The sequence below is a fragment of the Cucurbita moschata genome, unplaced genomic scaffold (genome assembly GCF_002738365.1).
Source record: "Cucurbita moschata cultivar Rifu unplaced genomic scaffold, Cmos_1.0 Cmo_Scf00017, whole genome shotgun sequence".
Lineage (NCBI taxonomy): Eukaryota > Viridiplantae > Streptophyta > Magnoliopsida > Cucurbitales > Cucurbitaceae > Cucurbita > Cucurbita moschata.
The window spans coordinates 4,499,878-4,516,543 of record NW_019268533.1 but is presented as its reverse complement, the minus strand read 5'-3'; the positions used below and the strand labels follow the sequence as shown (position 1 = coordinate 4,516,543).

The window sequence follows — 16,666 nt, the reverse complement described above, 5'->3', positions numbered from 1 at the left end:
TAGAAATTAAATATTAGGTTAAAAATATTCTCTAAGAACTTTGTAGAGTATGATGGTGGAAGGAATGAAGAAGAATTGAGTGGCAACCGGTGAGAAGACACCGACCAAAGATAGTGACTATGCAAGAAGGTGCCAACTGAAAAACTGAAGAGCACATTGTGTGGAGGATGTGAGTGTGGAGTCGTTGACTGTGTAAGGACTATGTTGTGTTGTAGTAGGTGGCGGCTAGCGAGGAGGGTACTCTAGTTCCACCGATGTTGATGGATCTTTAATGCACTGACCGAGAATCGGGTTAGGTTGGGTCGGAGTTGACCTGGTTCTTTGCACATTGAACCTGTACCCTACCCGAATCGGATCCGGTGCTACTTGAAATGTTATTTAACCTAATCCAATCCTTATAATTCTAGTTGGGTTGGGTTGAGTTCTTGGGTTTAACGTACCCCTAGCTTGAAAAAGACAGGATAACACTAGTTATTTAAGCATATTTTTATCTTATTTACAATTTGAGAGGTCATCTAATATAGGATTGTTCTAATTCAAGTAAACTTATATTTGAAGTTTTTGCCACAAAAAAAAACTTATATTTGAAATTTCTATGATTGAGCCACAAAAAAAAAGTTGTATTTTGTTGGTATGCATAATAACATTTTTTTTAAACCTTTCTTAGCCATAGTTATATACGTTTAAGGATTGGAAGACTCTAAGGTTTGATCCGATTGATACTGTCAAAAAATGTGGCACCAACATCATCAAAGAGAAGACATGTCATTGTGGTTGAAGTTCTTGTTGCATGTATACAAAAGTAACTATCGGCTATGAGCAAGATATCTTTGATACATAAATTGTTCAATTTATAGATATTTAAAGGTGGATCTGTTGCTGATTATATAAATGAATTCAATATCATTATAAGTCAACTAAGTTTTATAGAAATTAATATTGAAGAGAGAACTAAAAGTATTGATTTTGATGTCTTTACTCAAGTTTTAAGACATTGTTGTTGCTGCCATCGATTCTTGGAAATTTGAAAAATTAAAATTTGATAAAATTCAAGATGTAGTTTTAAATAAAAGTATTCGCAAGCATAGAATTGAGAATTTAGCAGAAGATATTGGAGATGCTTAATCCTCAATGTGCATAGTTCGATTAAATTCTAGATTCTGGTGTATCATTTCATTCGTCTCCAAACAAGAAACTTTTTCGAAATTTTAAATTGAAAATTTTGGGAAGGTGTATTATGAGGTGATGGAGTCTTGATTATGTTTGAGAGAATGTGTTTTAAAAAACATGAGTGGGAAAATAGGTTAAAAACCATTTGTAAGAAAGCATTGTTATATGCTAAAAGAAAATAAACAAAAACCAAAGAAAATAAACAAAAACCAAAGCTTTAATAAACTATAATCTGGGTAAGAATTGATATCTAGTCACACCCCATAGTAAATTTTGAGATATTTTAGTTTTGACGGTGACCACACTTGGTATTGACACGATAGGAATAGTAAAGATCCAACTAAACATGACAGCAAGTAAAAGGGGTTTGAAACATGCATATGACCACTAATCAATATGTCACCGATCCAATCCGATTTAGAAACTCGAAGGGTCTAATGAAGTGTGGACTCAACTTGCTCTTTCATCTAAATCTTAGGACATCTTTCATCTGAGTCGCCTTTAAGAATACTTTGTCACCTTACTCGAATTTTAGATTCCTATTCCTCACGTCAGCAAAAATTTTTTGTCTACTCCAAATCCTGCATATCCTCATCCTAATCTTTTAGTTTGTGTTTAATTTTTAAAAAATTGAATAATATTCTTAAACTTTAAAATAATTTAAGAAAATGCAGGTATATTTAATTTTGGCATGAAAATCAGTACTTTGTTAAAAAAGTATTATTAAACTAAAAAAAAGTTTCATTAATACCTTTTAACCTAAAAAAAATAAAAAATTACCTTTAAAAAATATCAACAACCTTAATCTTTATAAAAAAGTTCAAAAAGTTATAGACGGTCCGTGACCGTCTATTATACACTTGATAGAACATCTTCAAAAAAAAAAAAAAGTTTACTTTTTAAAAAATTTATGAGTATTTTTAAAATATGCCCAATTGTTATATACATATATATATTATGAGTAGCAAGAGTATTTTTTAATTTTTTTTTTTTTAATTTTAAAGATTTTTTTTTGAAGTTTTTAAAAAAATTAAAGGTTCAGCTTTTGAAAAAAATATTTATTTGAATATTAAATATTATTTTTTAAAAATAATATATTCAAAAATCTAAAACTAACAATTTTTTTTTTTTTTTTTGAAAGTTGAAGTATCTCTGTGATATTATTGAAGATATTTTAGTTTAAAAGTACTTCATTTAAATAACTTAGCCTACAAAAAATCACTCATTTGAATTCATCTCTGGTTAGGTTTCCATCTCCTCATCTATGGATAAAGAAAAAGAGTACAAAATCCGCGTCAAACACTTCTCCAACGGCAAATCTATGAGTGGTCACGTGCGGTCTCACTTGTCGAATTCCAAATCAACGTCGATGTCGATGCCGAAGTCAATACCAATGATCAACCACGATCGTCCACATTCAACTCTCACCATTGGAGAGCGACGGTCGAAGCAGCACAAAGATGAGCATCGAGACAAGGAAGCAGAGATGTCGATGGAGGATTCAGAAGCGGCATTGTGTCTTCTAATGATGAGAAGAGAGGGAAGAAAGGGAGTGAAGGAGGAGAATGCAAGTCATAAGAGAATGAACAGTTATAATGGTTATTGTAGATTACCAAAAGCTTTGGTAGATCTCAACCGTCCATCTTCCTATGGTTCTTCTAATTACGATGACGACGACGAAGAAGATGAACAAATTTGTCGAGATGAATTTTAGGAAACCTTCAATCCATGATCGACAATGCCTCAGATGCCTCACACCTAGTAATTTACTTTCTATACTCGCGTATAAATTCATTGATTTTTTTAATTTATTTTTTCTCGTAAATATTAGGCTCTTTTGACCCTTTAGGATTATTGAGTAGGTTAATCATATTTAATTTTGTAATTAATGTTAGTGATGCATTACGATGGGTGAATATTTGATATTTGAGATTTATGAAATTTTAGTTATTAGTATTTTTTTTTTGTTCGAATAGTTCATTTAAAAAAAAAAATAGATAACTTCAACGAAAATAGAGAGTTGGGTTCTCAACTCTATTGGAGTGGCTCGTATCACCAACTGAACCAACTCAAAATTTTGAGTTAGTCCCAAAAATTTCTCCAACTCAATCCGACTCAACCCAACATATTTGCCCTTAAATATACTAACAAAACAAGAGACGCTTTCTAATAGTTAAACTATCGACCTGTCCTTTCAGCATATAAATGTAGAAGCATAGAGATTAGATAACAAGGAACATGGTACAATTCTTCAAGAGAAACACCCCCGATGTGTCCCGACTTGCCATGCCTAAAAATACTAAATGTTTGAAAGAAGGATTTACTTTGTCAAGTTGGTGACCTAAACAACCCGAATAGAATTCACAATCTAACCTAATCTAACCGTGCATTGTCAGAAGGTTCCTTTTTTAATTATTTGAAAAGATCATAATTGCAATACATTATATTAATAACTAAAATCTGATAAAATTTAAATATCAAAGATTCACAAGTCACAACGTACTGCTAACGAATATTACCAATGTTAAATATTCTTAATTTTCATACTAATCTTAAAAAGATAATAAAGTTAAGCTAAGTTGTAACCCTATTTTTCGATTGGTTAGATTGACCTGACATAAAAATGTCAACTCACCGGCTGAATCAACTTTTTATTTTTAAAAAATTCAACCTAACCGGTGCATACTCCATATGAATTTTTTTTTTTAAGAAATTTTGAAACTAAATTTTTAATGTAAGATTAAAAAAGTCAAAGTCAATGAAGCAATGATGAGTGAGAAGCTGGTGGGTTGCATTTCTCCCTTGTCCACCAACGTGCTCTCAACTTCTCACTCTTCCCCAACATAAAACCAACCAAAAATCATTCCTACGCCACCTCAAAATGGACAACACACGCTTCCGCCGTCCAAACTCCCCGGCCCTTATGCCGCCGCCGTCCCCCACCGCCCTCCTCCGCAGCAAAAGCCGCTCTTCCGCCTCCATAACCGCACCGGAGAACAACTCGTGCGCTGCAAACACCAGCCAACGCTCAACCACCCACCGATCAAAATCAGTGACAAAGTCAAGAGCCAACAACAAGGACGAAGAGAATTTAAACCCCTTGAATTGTAAAACCAAGCCAGGGTTTTCCAAGTTCTTGAAGTCATCCCCGGCCACAACCCCGTCCGCTTGGGCACTGTCGCCGGGCCGGTCCTTGGGGTCTCCCCTTCTGCCTCCACCGCAGACGGTGGAGCCTGCGGTTGTAGACGGAGGGCGAGGGAAGTTAGGTGGTCGTCGAGGCGGTGCTGTGAACGGAGTTTTGAGGTTTTTTAGATCGAAGAAGGCGGGAGGGACGGTGGAAGCGGCGGAGCTTCATCGGTTTCGGATTTTGCAGAATAGGTTGTTGCAATGGAGGTATGTTAATGTAAGAGCTGAGAGGTCCATGGCTAACGTTAAAACAATTGCTCAGGTATTACTTCTATATATGTTTATTTCATATTATAGTTATTGATTTATATGGATGAATTTTTAACCTACCCTATGGTTTATTGTGATCATCATAATAATCCCAACTTTTTAGTGAAGGGTGAATGGTAAAAAAGTGATTTTACTCAAATTTACCAAGTTTAACTCTTGTTTATAGATGTTTGGTTAATATCGAACATTTCTCGAGTATAACTCAACTATTCTAAGCTACATTTTTCATCTTCAAGCAACTAATAATGCCCCTTTGATTAGCGGATCATCACTGTAATACGATATTCTCGTCAATTCGAACATAGCTCAATTAATAAATATGATTATCGTTTTAAAAGTTGATGATTTAAATTTTTACTCTGCAATGATCGACGGAGGACATTGGTAATATTTGTGAGCTTATAAACTTGAATTAGTAGAATAAGTCACTAACTTATGGAGTAAATTGAGTAGAATGGTAGTAAAATAAGTTACTAACTTATACAGCAAATTATAGGAGGATTGATGGTAGTTACGACCAAGTTTCAATTAGAAAGATGGGTTCTTTACTTGAGGAGAAATTTTAGGGAGTGAGTGAGTGATTTCTTCCGTAAATACTCATAAGATGCTTATTCTTAACAACAAAGAGAATTGAAAGGTTAAGTGACCAACGTTCCTACTTCTACTTCTAAAAGATCTCTCCCTTCAAATTGTACTTTTTACTTCCTTTATTTATTTTGACATATTTCGATCGTGGATTATTTCCGTGGCAGGATAGAATATTCAGCGCATGGCTTCAGAACTTGAGGATGAGAAATGGCATATTAGAAAAACGGATTGAAGTTGAAAAGTTGAGGAAGGAGATAAAGTTATACACAATAATCTTCCCTCAAGTTACTCTCCTCAAGCAGTGGGCAAAGTTGGACAAAAGAAACCAGGAATCAGTTGGCTGCTTAGCTTCTGTTCTTTCCAATCTCTCACTCAAACTCCCTCTACTCCATGGTGCCAAGGTATTAACTCCAAAACTACTAGAATTGTTTGTTTTCATGTTTTGTTTTGAAATTCTTCATTTTCTTTCCTCCTAACAAGGTTACACGAAATAGAGAGATATAGTTCATATAAATGTTCATTTAACTCGTGGAGATCTTCTCTAAATGGGATGACAAATCTCCATTTAAATGAGGAAGGGAAGATGAAATTGTGAGATCCAACATTCGTTGGGGAGGAGAACAAAACACACCTTATAAGGGTGTGAAAATCTTTCCCCAGCAGACGCGTTTTAAAAATATTGAGGGAAAACCCAAAGGTAAAGCTCAAAGAGGACAATATCGGCTAGCAGTGGGCTTGGGCCGTTATTGAAAGAGAGAGATTTTTCTTATTAGCTAAATCAACCTACGAAAATCATACAAGGCTGTCTTGCCTTTATAGAAAATATAATAGTAGCACATGATTTGAGTATTTTAGAAAATAATCAGTAATTGACCCTATTATTAGGGTCAGAGATTGTAAACACATGTAACATGAATTGAGACCTATCATTTAAAACCATTGTCTCTTAGGCGGCCTCTAGTCTAAAAAAATTGGATGTGTAGTACTTCCCTACACACAACTCACACGCACGAGCGCGGGCTCACTAGGTGGGCTCGCACATCCCCTAGGCCTACTGTCGCGCTAGCTCCTCTAGGCTGTAGCCAGATGCCCGGAGTTACAACAACCGTCGTGCACCGTGCCAAGCATGATGATCATCCCATCCTCATAGTGTACATGTCCATGCTCCTCATAAAGGGGAAGTATCCCCATGCATGTGAATATACAGTATGCATGAGGTTTCTGTACTTTTCATTTTAAACAAATCATTCGACACAACCTCATTCATTCCTCACATATTATCCTAGGTAACATATTAAAATATCATCACTAACTCAATAGAGTCAAGCCCAATAATTGTATGAAAGCATTATATATTTATTTTTATGAAAATGATTTAGGTATTTTAGAATAAAGATACCTAGATCTCCTAGGGAAAAGATTTAGATAAAAGATATAGATATTTTAGGAATATATGTATAGGCTCTACTATAAATACTCCTCTACCCCACCGAGGTTTTCATCAAAAAAAATCCCAAGCAATCTTAAGTAGAGCAAAGTGTAATAATATTCTACAAAGTGTCTTGTAATCTCTTCTCGATTAGTCTTAATAAAGGGTGTGAGTGTTTCCCACAAATAGTTGTGTTCAACAATCTAGTATCAAAGCGAGGTTGGTATAGGTTGTCTGATCTCTTGGAATTTTTAGTATATGCTCTGTGGTTGCGGTTCTATCTGGCTTTCCACGTCAAAAACAATTTCTTGAGATTATTAGTAAGTTTCTTTGTGTCGTGAGTAGTCCATGACTCTGCAAGTTTTGTGTCAAAAAAATTTGTTTGGTATTACTGAGGTATAGCCAATAGAATCGGTGACTTCCAAATTCTTGGAGGAATAAAAAAAACTCAACAATAACAACTACAACAGGACATGCATGATGTCCTATTTACAAAGACAGAATCTTTGGGAGATCGTTGGTAGGAGCGAAACTACGCAGCTAGAGCAGGATTCTAATGGTGTCTTGTGCAAATGGAGAATCAAAGCAGTCAAAACAATGTCTGCCTTGAAAACCACAGTCGAAGAAGAGATGTTAGAGCACATTTAGGATGACAAGACACTAAAAGAAGTATGGACATGTTCGTGATGTTGTTCTCAAGGAAGAAAAATATGGGGCTACAACTTCTGAAGAATGAGTTGTTATCAATTTCACAACGTGACATCACAATTGCTCATACTTTTAGAGGGTCAAGTCGATCTACCGAGCAATTACTGAACTTGACCTGACGTTTGCCATTGGAGAAGCTCGAATGATGAGAATCATTATCCATGGATTGCGACCAAAATATTGAAATTTTGTTATTGTTGTACAAGAATGACCCACTCAATCATCACTAAGCTTGAAAATTTGTTAGTCATTCAAGAAGCCATGGCTAAATAAATGGAAAACATCACATTAAAGGGTGAAGAAGAAGCACTCTACTATAAGTGAAAGTCGGAGCAACAATAAGCCATCTACCAAACGTGGATACAAAAATGGTGACAAATTAATAAGCCACTAAGGAACTACACAACTAGGGAGAGCTCAGAAGAACAACAACAAAAACTCTCAAGGAAGAGATTTGAAGGCATTTGCTACAATGGTGAGAAGAAGGGCTGCATGTCCAAGGAATGTTGGTCTAGGAAAAAGTCTATCGAAAGCAATGTGGCATCCTCCAACATGGAGGTGAAGGAGGAATGGGATACAGAGGCAATGTGTCATAGAAGAAGACGGAGCTAGCGCTCATGACGATGATGGGAGAGTATATCGATTACGAGGATGACTTGATCATTGATTCAGGATGTTTAAATCACATTATTGACGATCAAAGTGGTGCAATAGAAGCAGGTTGACCCTTAGAGAAGAAAGTATTACCAGGCTTGGACAACATTGAAGAAATTCTTCTACAAAAGATGGGGGAGCAAACTATACACATTTGCTTAAGTGCTGACATGCTTGAAAATCCAAGTGACATTAATGTTGATGAGCAAGAAGTGACTCAATTAAGTGAACTTGGTGAAAAGGAAATGACAACTCAATAGTTTAGACACAATCCAAAAGTCAAATTCAAAGTATGCCAATACAACTATTATAGAAAACGAGTTAAAGAGCCAGAGACGTATGAAGAAGTATCACAAAATATGGCTTGGCAGTAGGCAATGAAGGAAGAAACTTAAACCTTTGAGCAAAATCAAACTTGGGAACTAGTGTCAAGACTGAAGATATCAAACTCATCTCTTGCAAGTGGGTTTACAAAATAATGTGTCTCTTGGATGGATCAATCGTGAGATACAAGGCTCGGACTGCAGCTCCAGGGTTCTCTCAACAATACGGACTAGAATATGATAAAACATTTAGTCCAGTAGAGAAAATCACTATCGTACAGGTTCCTCCAGCACTTGTGGTAAATAAAGATTGGAAGCGGAGTACAGAGCAACTCAAGAAAGTACAATGGTTGAAACTCTTAACCAAGGATTTGCATTAGAAAATTAAATATCCATACCACTTCATTGCGACCGCCAATCTGCAATTCGCCTCGCAGAAAATTCGGTGTTTCATGCTAAAAAAAAGTATGTGGAGGTGCACTACCATGTGATTATAAAGAAAGTTCTGAAGGAAGTAATCGAGATGCAGCAGCTCAAGACAGAAGACCAAGTAACAAACTTGTTTACAAAAGGGCTAATATGAGAGGTTTCTTGTCAGCTCAACATGGTGGAGCAAATGAGGACTAGTGCTGGGGAGTGTTAAGATATCATCATTAGCTCAATAAGGTCAAACCCAATAATTATATGAGCCCATTGTATACTTTTTCTAGTAAAATAATTTAGGTATTTTAGAATAAAGATACTAGATATTTTAGGGAAAAGATTTAGATATTTTTGGAAGAGATGTATAGCATCTAGTATAAATACTCATCTACCCTACTTAGGTTTTCATCCAAAGAAATCTCAGGCAATCTCAAGTAGAGCAAAGTGAAGTAGTATTCTACCGAATGTCTTATAATCGCTTCTCGATTGGTCTTAATAAAGAGTGTGATTGTTTCCCACAAATAATTGTGTTCAATTCATAACATTACTTAGGGGTTGTGCATCATAAAACTCCTCATTTCCATACATGCGTTGTAGCATGTCATACATTTCATTGCCAAGCATATTTGTGTCACAGTACAACATGGTATCTCATAACCTAACATGCCATTATAACATAACATATCATCATAAAGTATCACATCGTCTAAATCACATGTTATCATAACATATCATATCGTTATAACATAACAGTCATATCAAACACATGACACGTGTCACATACAAAAGACAACTCTTCCAACCGTACTGATAGTAAGGTCATTTACTTGGTTGACCTTAGTCGACATTCTATATTATTTTCAAGATTGGCTTAACTTGTCCCTCAAAGTTTGTAACGACCTACACAAAGGTATTCCACCAGATTAAGAACATTCGTCTAACTCTTCCAATAGTCCTACTTCTTATAATTACTTAAATTGAATGAACGAGACTTATACTAATCTTAATTACCATTAATAAGGTCAAAATCAGCTTCGAGAGGGTAAAAAAACGTTGGCTAGCTATCTACATTTGTTTTGTTTGTGTGTCAACTTGAACCAAACCAATCATTATTCATAAAACAAGCGATTCATGTCATTATTTAATATAGACATTGTGAGTTATGAATTGAATTTGAAACAGAGTGACGTAAAGGGGTTGGAACAAGCATTGAGCATGGCCATGGAAGTGATGACCAAACTAGAGGCAATGATCACCAAACGCAAATCCGAGGTAATTCTATATATATATTGTAAATGTAAAAAATAGAATTAATTAGATATTAATATTTATTTTATTTTAATTGTTTCAAAAAATAATCATCATTTATCAAACTTTTAACATTTATTGAAAGTAATAATGGTTTGAAATTATATAAACAAAATATTATTAATTAATTAGGGTTTATTTATTTATATTTTTTTTATAATAAAATACTAGGAACTGGAGAAAACGTTGTACATGCTAACGGAGCGGTTAAGCATGTTTAAAGAACAGGAAGAGTGCTTGGAGAAATTAGAGGATGCCGTTTGCTCCGTTACCACATTACTGGTACGTGTAATTTCAAGTATTCAAAATTAATTAACTAAATTTTATTTATTTATTTATTTTTATTTTTTTAATACAGGCGGAGGAGAATAGTATTAGAATACAACTCATACAAGCAACAAATTCTACAAGGAAGGAGGATCCTACTTGTTAAGTCTTTTTATTTTTACTTTTTTTTTTAATTGTATGCAAAATGGTGGAGGCCACGTTTTGAATTATAGTGATGGTCAACTGCCTTCGTAAACTTATAATATCGTTTTGATTCTCAACTATCTTAATTAAGCATCGGCTGTCAATTTCATAAAACGAATACAACAATTCAATGTTCGACATTTATAGTGCTAGTGCTAGTGCGAGTGCTGTCCCTAATGGTGTCACGGTCACCAACCAACTCACTTATGATGAGTTTAGAGATTATTCAATTCACCTTGAATTGATTTAAACAAGTTCGACTGTTAACTACGCTACGGTAATTACCCTCGGTGTTTTGATAGCTCATAACATGTCGATGGTATCGATTCACGCCTAGTCAATCTATTCAAAATAAATGATGAAGATTTATACTATAGAAATCCTAACAACCCTTCAAACCCTAACTTTTGTTACACTTTTTGAAACTCTTATATGACTTACGCATTGAAGCATGTTTGGTAAGCTCCAAACACGTGTGAAGATTGTTTTGTAGGCATTCGACTCAATAAATCATACAAGAATGAGTACAATGACTTAATAAGTAGCCTACTAGTAGGCTCTTAATTATGTTCTTGATGGGTACTCAGATGACACTCTTTTATGTCATATTCTTGTTCTTGTTTTGAGAACTTAAGCCTTTAGATTATGTTTTTGAGTTTTGAGTTCTTGTCATGGTCTAGTACAAGAATTTTGGTCTCGAGTTCTATGTTCTTAACCTAGTTATGATCTAAGGACCTTACTTTTAAGATTATGAGTCGTTAGTTTTGAGAAGTTGGATCTTAATCCTCGATCTAGTTTTTATAATGGGTTATGGATTATTGTTGTTCGATTGTTGTTCTTATTTTGGAAATTAAAATAAATTAAGTTTTTCTAATTAGTTTGTAAGTGTACTGTAAATTAAAATAATATATAGAAATATATATGGAAAAATAAAACAAAAATAAAAATAGAAAATATAATTCAATAAAATCTGAATGTGTTAAATTAGAAAATCCAATGGGCCCAATACCTTCTAAATGGGCCCAATTCGATTAAACCGTCATAATTGGAGAAAGAATAAAAACAAAAGGTCGGAAGCCGAAGATTCCCGAAGCCCAACGGATAAATCAAATGGGCCTAACACTCTCCGAATCGGGCCCAATTTGTCTAATACCCAAAAGAAAAAGTTCAAAAAAACAGTCAAAGTCGGAAGCCTTTCTCTCTTTTTATCATATCAGAGCCAGGTTTCGATCCTGGGACCTGTGGGTTATGGGCCCACCACGCTTCCGCTGCGCCACTCTGATCTGTTGTTAAGCCAACGGTTTTATGTTGTATCTATTTAAGTTTATTATTTTTAGTCGTCAATATTGCTTCAAAATTCTATTTAAAATGTATAAATTTTTTATTAATATTCTGTTCCATATTTCAATAATTAAATTGAAAACTAAACTTTATTTTATTCATCATATTTCACAAAAGAAAAAAAGAAAAAAGATAAATATTTGAGTGTTTTATGTGAGAGTATGAAAACACTCCAAAGAAAAGTAGCACAAACCTTAAGGCCACCAACCCCCAAGAAAATATAGACATGAAAAGGCATAAGAAATTCTTAGAACTATATATATATTAATTTTGGAATAGTATAAGACAAAAATACCTCTAATAACCTCTTTAAAGGAATTCCCTTCACCAAGATTCCACGAGCTTAAAGAGTTATGACAAATAGGAATGAATGGCTCAAGCTCATAAGATGTGGTAGACAAATAAGACACCTATATTTTAGGGCCACGGATTCTAAGCATGCCATGAAGATAGGATGTGTTACCATTATGCATTACCCTAGGTTAGCTCATAAAATTATGCCAAGATATGCTGCTCTAAGGACATGAACAAGACAATGCCCTAAAGTTACTATAACCCCCAAAAAATGTTAGGCAATACTTTAATCATGCCTAAGGCGACTCGAGATCTTCCACCACGCTGTGCTTCCTAAGACTCATGTTTTCGTCTTTTAGTGGGATGCCCTGCACCATGTTTTTAGTAGGATGTCACGTTTGGGCCTTATGTTTTCTTCACCTAGATGAGATGCCCTAGCCACCTTTCTTGCTGGATTTCACGTTCATGTTTTGCACCAATCATGTGATCTTTGCAATTTTTCATGGAGAGTAATTTAGGGGCACGTTCAGCATAGCTACTAGGTTGACTATATGCTATGATTCATGAAACAATAAACCAAGATATGTCCCTAGTTAGCACAAAGAAAATATATTATCTTAGCCATGAACTAAAAATCCCTAAACCTCCCACAGTACAACACGATCATGATTCAAGCTGCATCGCTTGGAATATATAAAGCTTTGAATGCAGGTTTCAGACTACATCGTTGGGAACCTAAAAACCCTTGGGTGTAGGTTTCAAGTTGTATTGTGGGAATATATAAAACTCTGAATACAAGTTCAAACTATGTTGTTTGGAATAGTTGGAGCTTTATATTTTCAGGTTTGTCTTGTTCCTTAAATCTTTGGAAGAGTGTTATAGGGAACACAACAAGAAGCAAGAACATGAACTCGGCACAAGAAGAACAACTAAAGTATGATACCTAGAACTTGGGCCAAAACCCCAAAGTTCTCAAAGCTAAGAACCTAAAACCTCATGACTAAGTTCTTTAGTCCTATCTAAGATTAAGAACTCAAACCCAAAACCAAGGTTAGATCATAACAAAAACTCAAAATTCAATAACAAAACTTGAGGACCGTCAAGAACAAGAACATTATTTGAAAGAGTGTGATATTCTATCACATCTTAAGGACACGATTAAAAGCCTACAAGTAAGCTACTTATTGATTCTTTGTAATAAGAACGTTATTTGAAAGAGTATGATATTCTATCACACCTTAAGGACACGATTAAGAGCCTACAAATAAGCTACTTATTGATTATTTGTATTAATTCATATTCTTTTATCCTTTTAAAGCGACAAGGACTTGTTCGAGGATGAAAACAGATCTGAAGTAGGTGTCATATAGAACCACATGATTTGTTTCCATTATTTTACTCTTTTAAGTCATTTTGTCTATTAAGCCCAAATTATTCCAACTTTACTGTGGATTTGTATGTAAAATATATTGATGTTTTTTTTAATGTAAAAACTTTTATGGTCTCATTTTCCGCGTCTTTTCATGTTTTCAAGTTTCTAATTAAGCCGCAGCTTGTGGACATCGAGTCATGACAAGCACTCACCCTGAAGATTACTTGTGTAGTCCCAAGTCTCCTCAAAGACTGGTTATGGAATTACAACGTTAGTCTAGACCTATTTCTACACTCAATAGAAGAGTGAACTACCCATGTAGTTCCAAGTCCCTCCTTAGGACCAGCTTACAGAATCGTAGTGTCAGTCTTGATTCGTTTCTACCCTCAATAAAAATATTCATTCTTAAAAAATTTCCTACGTAGTCGCAAGTCCACTCTAAGAACAATTTACCGAATTGCACCTCAGCCTTTGTCCAGTTCCTACACACAATTAACTACGCATGTAGTCCCAGGTCTTTTTTTCAATACTAATTTATAGATTCACAGTGTCAACCTTGATCCAACCCTACACTTAATAGTAACTCAAGTGGCCTCGGAGTTCTGGTGATACTATTCGCACTACTATTAAACATGTTAAGCTTTCTTAATCATTCTTAAATGTCATGGAGGTTTACTAGGTGCTAAGGGGTGTCTAGGCAGTTTAGTCCTCATCTCGCATTTTTAGGACGCCTCGGATTAGCTCCTCAGGGCTAATCCAATCTTTGGGTACACCCAGGTCTAGACCTCTAATCATAGCTCATGATCGTAGGGTGTTTGGTCCACTAAGAACTTGTTGTCTTAAGTTAATGTGAAAACTGCTCTAGTTCTTGCACTCTAATCTTAACTTGGTTCACTCATGCATGCTTTGTTAGAGAGATATTCCGATCAATCACCTAAAGCACGAGAAACACAATTTATTTATTCATGCATGCTTATTAGGGAGATATTCATATCAATCACCTAAAGCATAGAAATCACAATATAAACGTTCAAGCAAACTCAATAGAGATATAATATCTATCAATCACCTCGAGTACAAATCACAATATCTCATCCTCCATTCTAGCACAACCGAAATCATAAAAGTTGGCATGCATCACAAATTCTCATCCTAAGGGCAATTCAATAATTTTTCATAACATACATAGCATCTCATCCAAATTGCCTTTATGGAGTCTTAATCATGCATACTCTAACCACTTAAGGTAAGAAATGCTCGCATGCTAGCACGTCCTAACGATCCCTACAATTCGAGTGCTACTTATATTGATGAAACGTGCCTTCCTGAGCAAGGTTTTTTGTTTGGTAAGGGCTCCGAATTTTCTAAAACAATCTTGGGTAGGTCATCATTCAAGTCATATTAGGATTAGTATCGAAATCGACATAAAAAGCATTCAATCGGAGGTCGAACAGGCAAAAAAGAGAGACTATATGCACCCTCCCACGTACGCTCCAAGGCATGTCTCTCCTTAAGCTAGTCAACTGTGCCTTGCTCCTTTTCTATTTTCTTTGATTTTTTTTTTTTTTGTACTTTTCTACCTGACTTGAATCAACTTGCTTCCTTCTCCAATTTTTCTTCGACGTCAGCATCTAAGGTCTTCAATAAAATTCCATAACTTAGGACTTTTAAGGAAAAATTTAAAAATTTAATCATTATCGAAGCTCGGGTCTTATAGTTACAAATGATGATATAAACCAAGATATCTCAATCATATATTATAAACATCAATGAATATAATCCAGTTTCATTAAAGTTAAACTCAAGTTGTAGTTAGTGTCATATTTAGAAAAATGAACCTTCATTTATGCAATAAACGCTTCAAGATTCTTCAAATAAGGCTTTATTTACTCTGAGATAATTATAAATTCTTAGCTCATAATTGAAATCTAGATCTGTGATGTTTCATTAATGTATTTTTAGTATATTTACATGATGATTGATTATGGTAACAAAAGTAGAAGATTACCGCTCTCGAAAATCAAGAGTTTCATTTTGAGACTTTATAAAAACTATTTATGTTGTCTTTGTAAAATAAACTTGAACGGCTAAGTTTTCTTTTTCTTCAATTCTGGTTTAGGTTCTATGCTTAGAATCATTGAAGTTTGATTTGATCACTTTTGCTTCTAGAGTGATTGGAATTGTAACGCTTGAGCCTTGACGAAAATTAATTTTTTAATTTGACTTATTAATATGATTTAAATCACAACATTCACATACTCTTACCCTTCTAAGCTCCAAACCATTAATATGTTAAGTTTCTTAATATAATTTATATGTTTTTATTTGGTCCGGGTCAATTCGAAGGTTTTATCCTATGACCCTAAAACCAAACCGATCTAGTTTGGGTTCAGAAAAATGAACCCAATCCAACCCTTATAGTTTAGGTTGTCGGATTGAATGTACATCCCGTGAAAGAAATTTTAATAAATTAAGTTTTTCTAATTAATTTCTGGGTGTTCTGTAAATTAAAATAATATATAGAAATATATATGGAGAAATAAAACAAAAATAAAAAATAGAAAATATAATTCAATAAAATCTGAATGTGTATTAAATTAGAAAATCCAATGGGCCCAATACCCGCTAAATGGGCCCAATTCGATTAAACCAAGAATAAAAACAAAATGTCGGAAGCCGGAGACTGCCGAAGCCCAACGGTTAAATCCAATGGGCCTAACACCTTCTGAATCGGGCCCAATTTGTCTAATACCCAAAAGAATTCAAAAAAACAGTCGAAATCGGAAGCCCCTCTTTTGTATCAGAGCCAGGTTTCGATCCTGGGACCTGTGGGTTATGGGCCCACCACGCTTCCGCTGCGCCACTCTGATTGTTGACTACCCAATGGTTTTACCATTATTGTTTTAAAATTATCTCTTCTTTAAAAATTCTACTAAAAATGTACACAAAATTTATTAATATTCTGCTCGATATTTTAATAATTAAATTAAAACCTAAACTTGATTTTATTCATTATAAAAACATTCTAAGGACAAGTACAAACCTTAATGATCTCCTTAAAGGAATTCACGAGGATTCCATGAACTCAAGAGTTGTGACAAATAGGAACGAATGACTTAAGCTCATAAG

General features: G+C 34.7%; 1 protein-coding gene and 2 non-coding genes across 3 annotated transcripts; 1 reads left to right on the top strand and 2 right to left on the bottom strand.

Moving 5' to 3' along the window:
• The first annotated feature begins 4,051 nt into the window (after positions 1 to 4,051).
• Positions 4,052 to 10,534, top strand: LOC111454855 (QWRF motif-containing protein 7). The gene is made up of 5 exons (XM_023096326.1): positions 4,052 to 4,618; positions 5,379 to 5,615; positions 9,934 to 10,023; positions 10,231 to 10,341; positions 10,418 to 10,534. Exons 1-5 carry the CDS (start codon positions 4,052 to 4,054, stop codon positions 10,490 to 10,492), a joined length of 1,080 nt encoding a protein of 359 aa, XP_022952094.1. The 3' UTR covers positions 10,493 to 10,534.
• Positions 10,535 to 11,741: 1,207 nt separating this feature from the next.
• Positions 11,742 to 11,813, bottom strand: TRNAM-CAU. Its single transcript has one exon. It is a non-coding gene; the product is annotated as a tRNA-Met (tRNA).
• Positions 11,814 to 16,335: 4,522 nt separating this feature from the next.
• Positions 16,336 to 16,407, bottom strand: TRNAM-CAU. Its single transcript has one exon. It is a non-coding gene; the product is annotated as a tRNA-Met (tRNA).
• Positions 16,408 to 16,666: the final 259 nt, after the last annotated feature.

Bases quoted from the DNA above. Each gene is read 5' to 3' on its own strand.
- LOC111454855 (XM_023096326.1), top strand. From the start codon at position 4,052: ATGGACAACACACGCTTCCGCCGTCCAAACTCCCCGGCCCTTATGCCG. The intron at 4,619-5,378 runs GTATTACTTCTA...TTTCCGTGGCAG, and splicing joins ACGTTAAAACAATTGCTCAG to GATAGAATATTCAGCGCATG. The intron at 10,024-10,230 runs GTAATTCTATAT...ATAAAATACTAG, and splicing joins TCACCAAACGCAAATCCGAG to GAACTGGAGAAAACGTTGTA.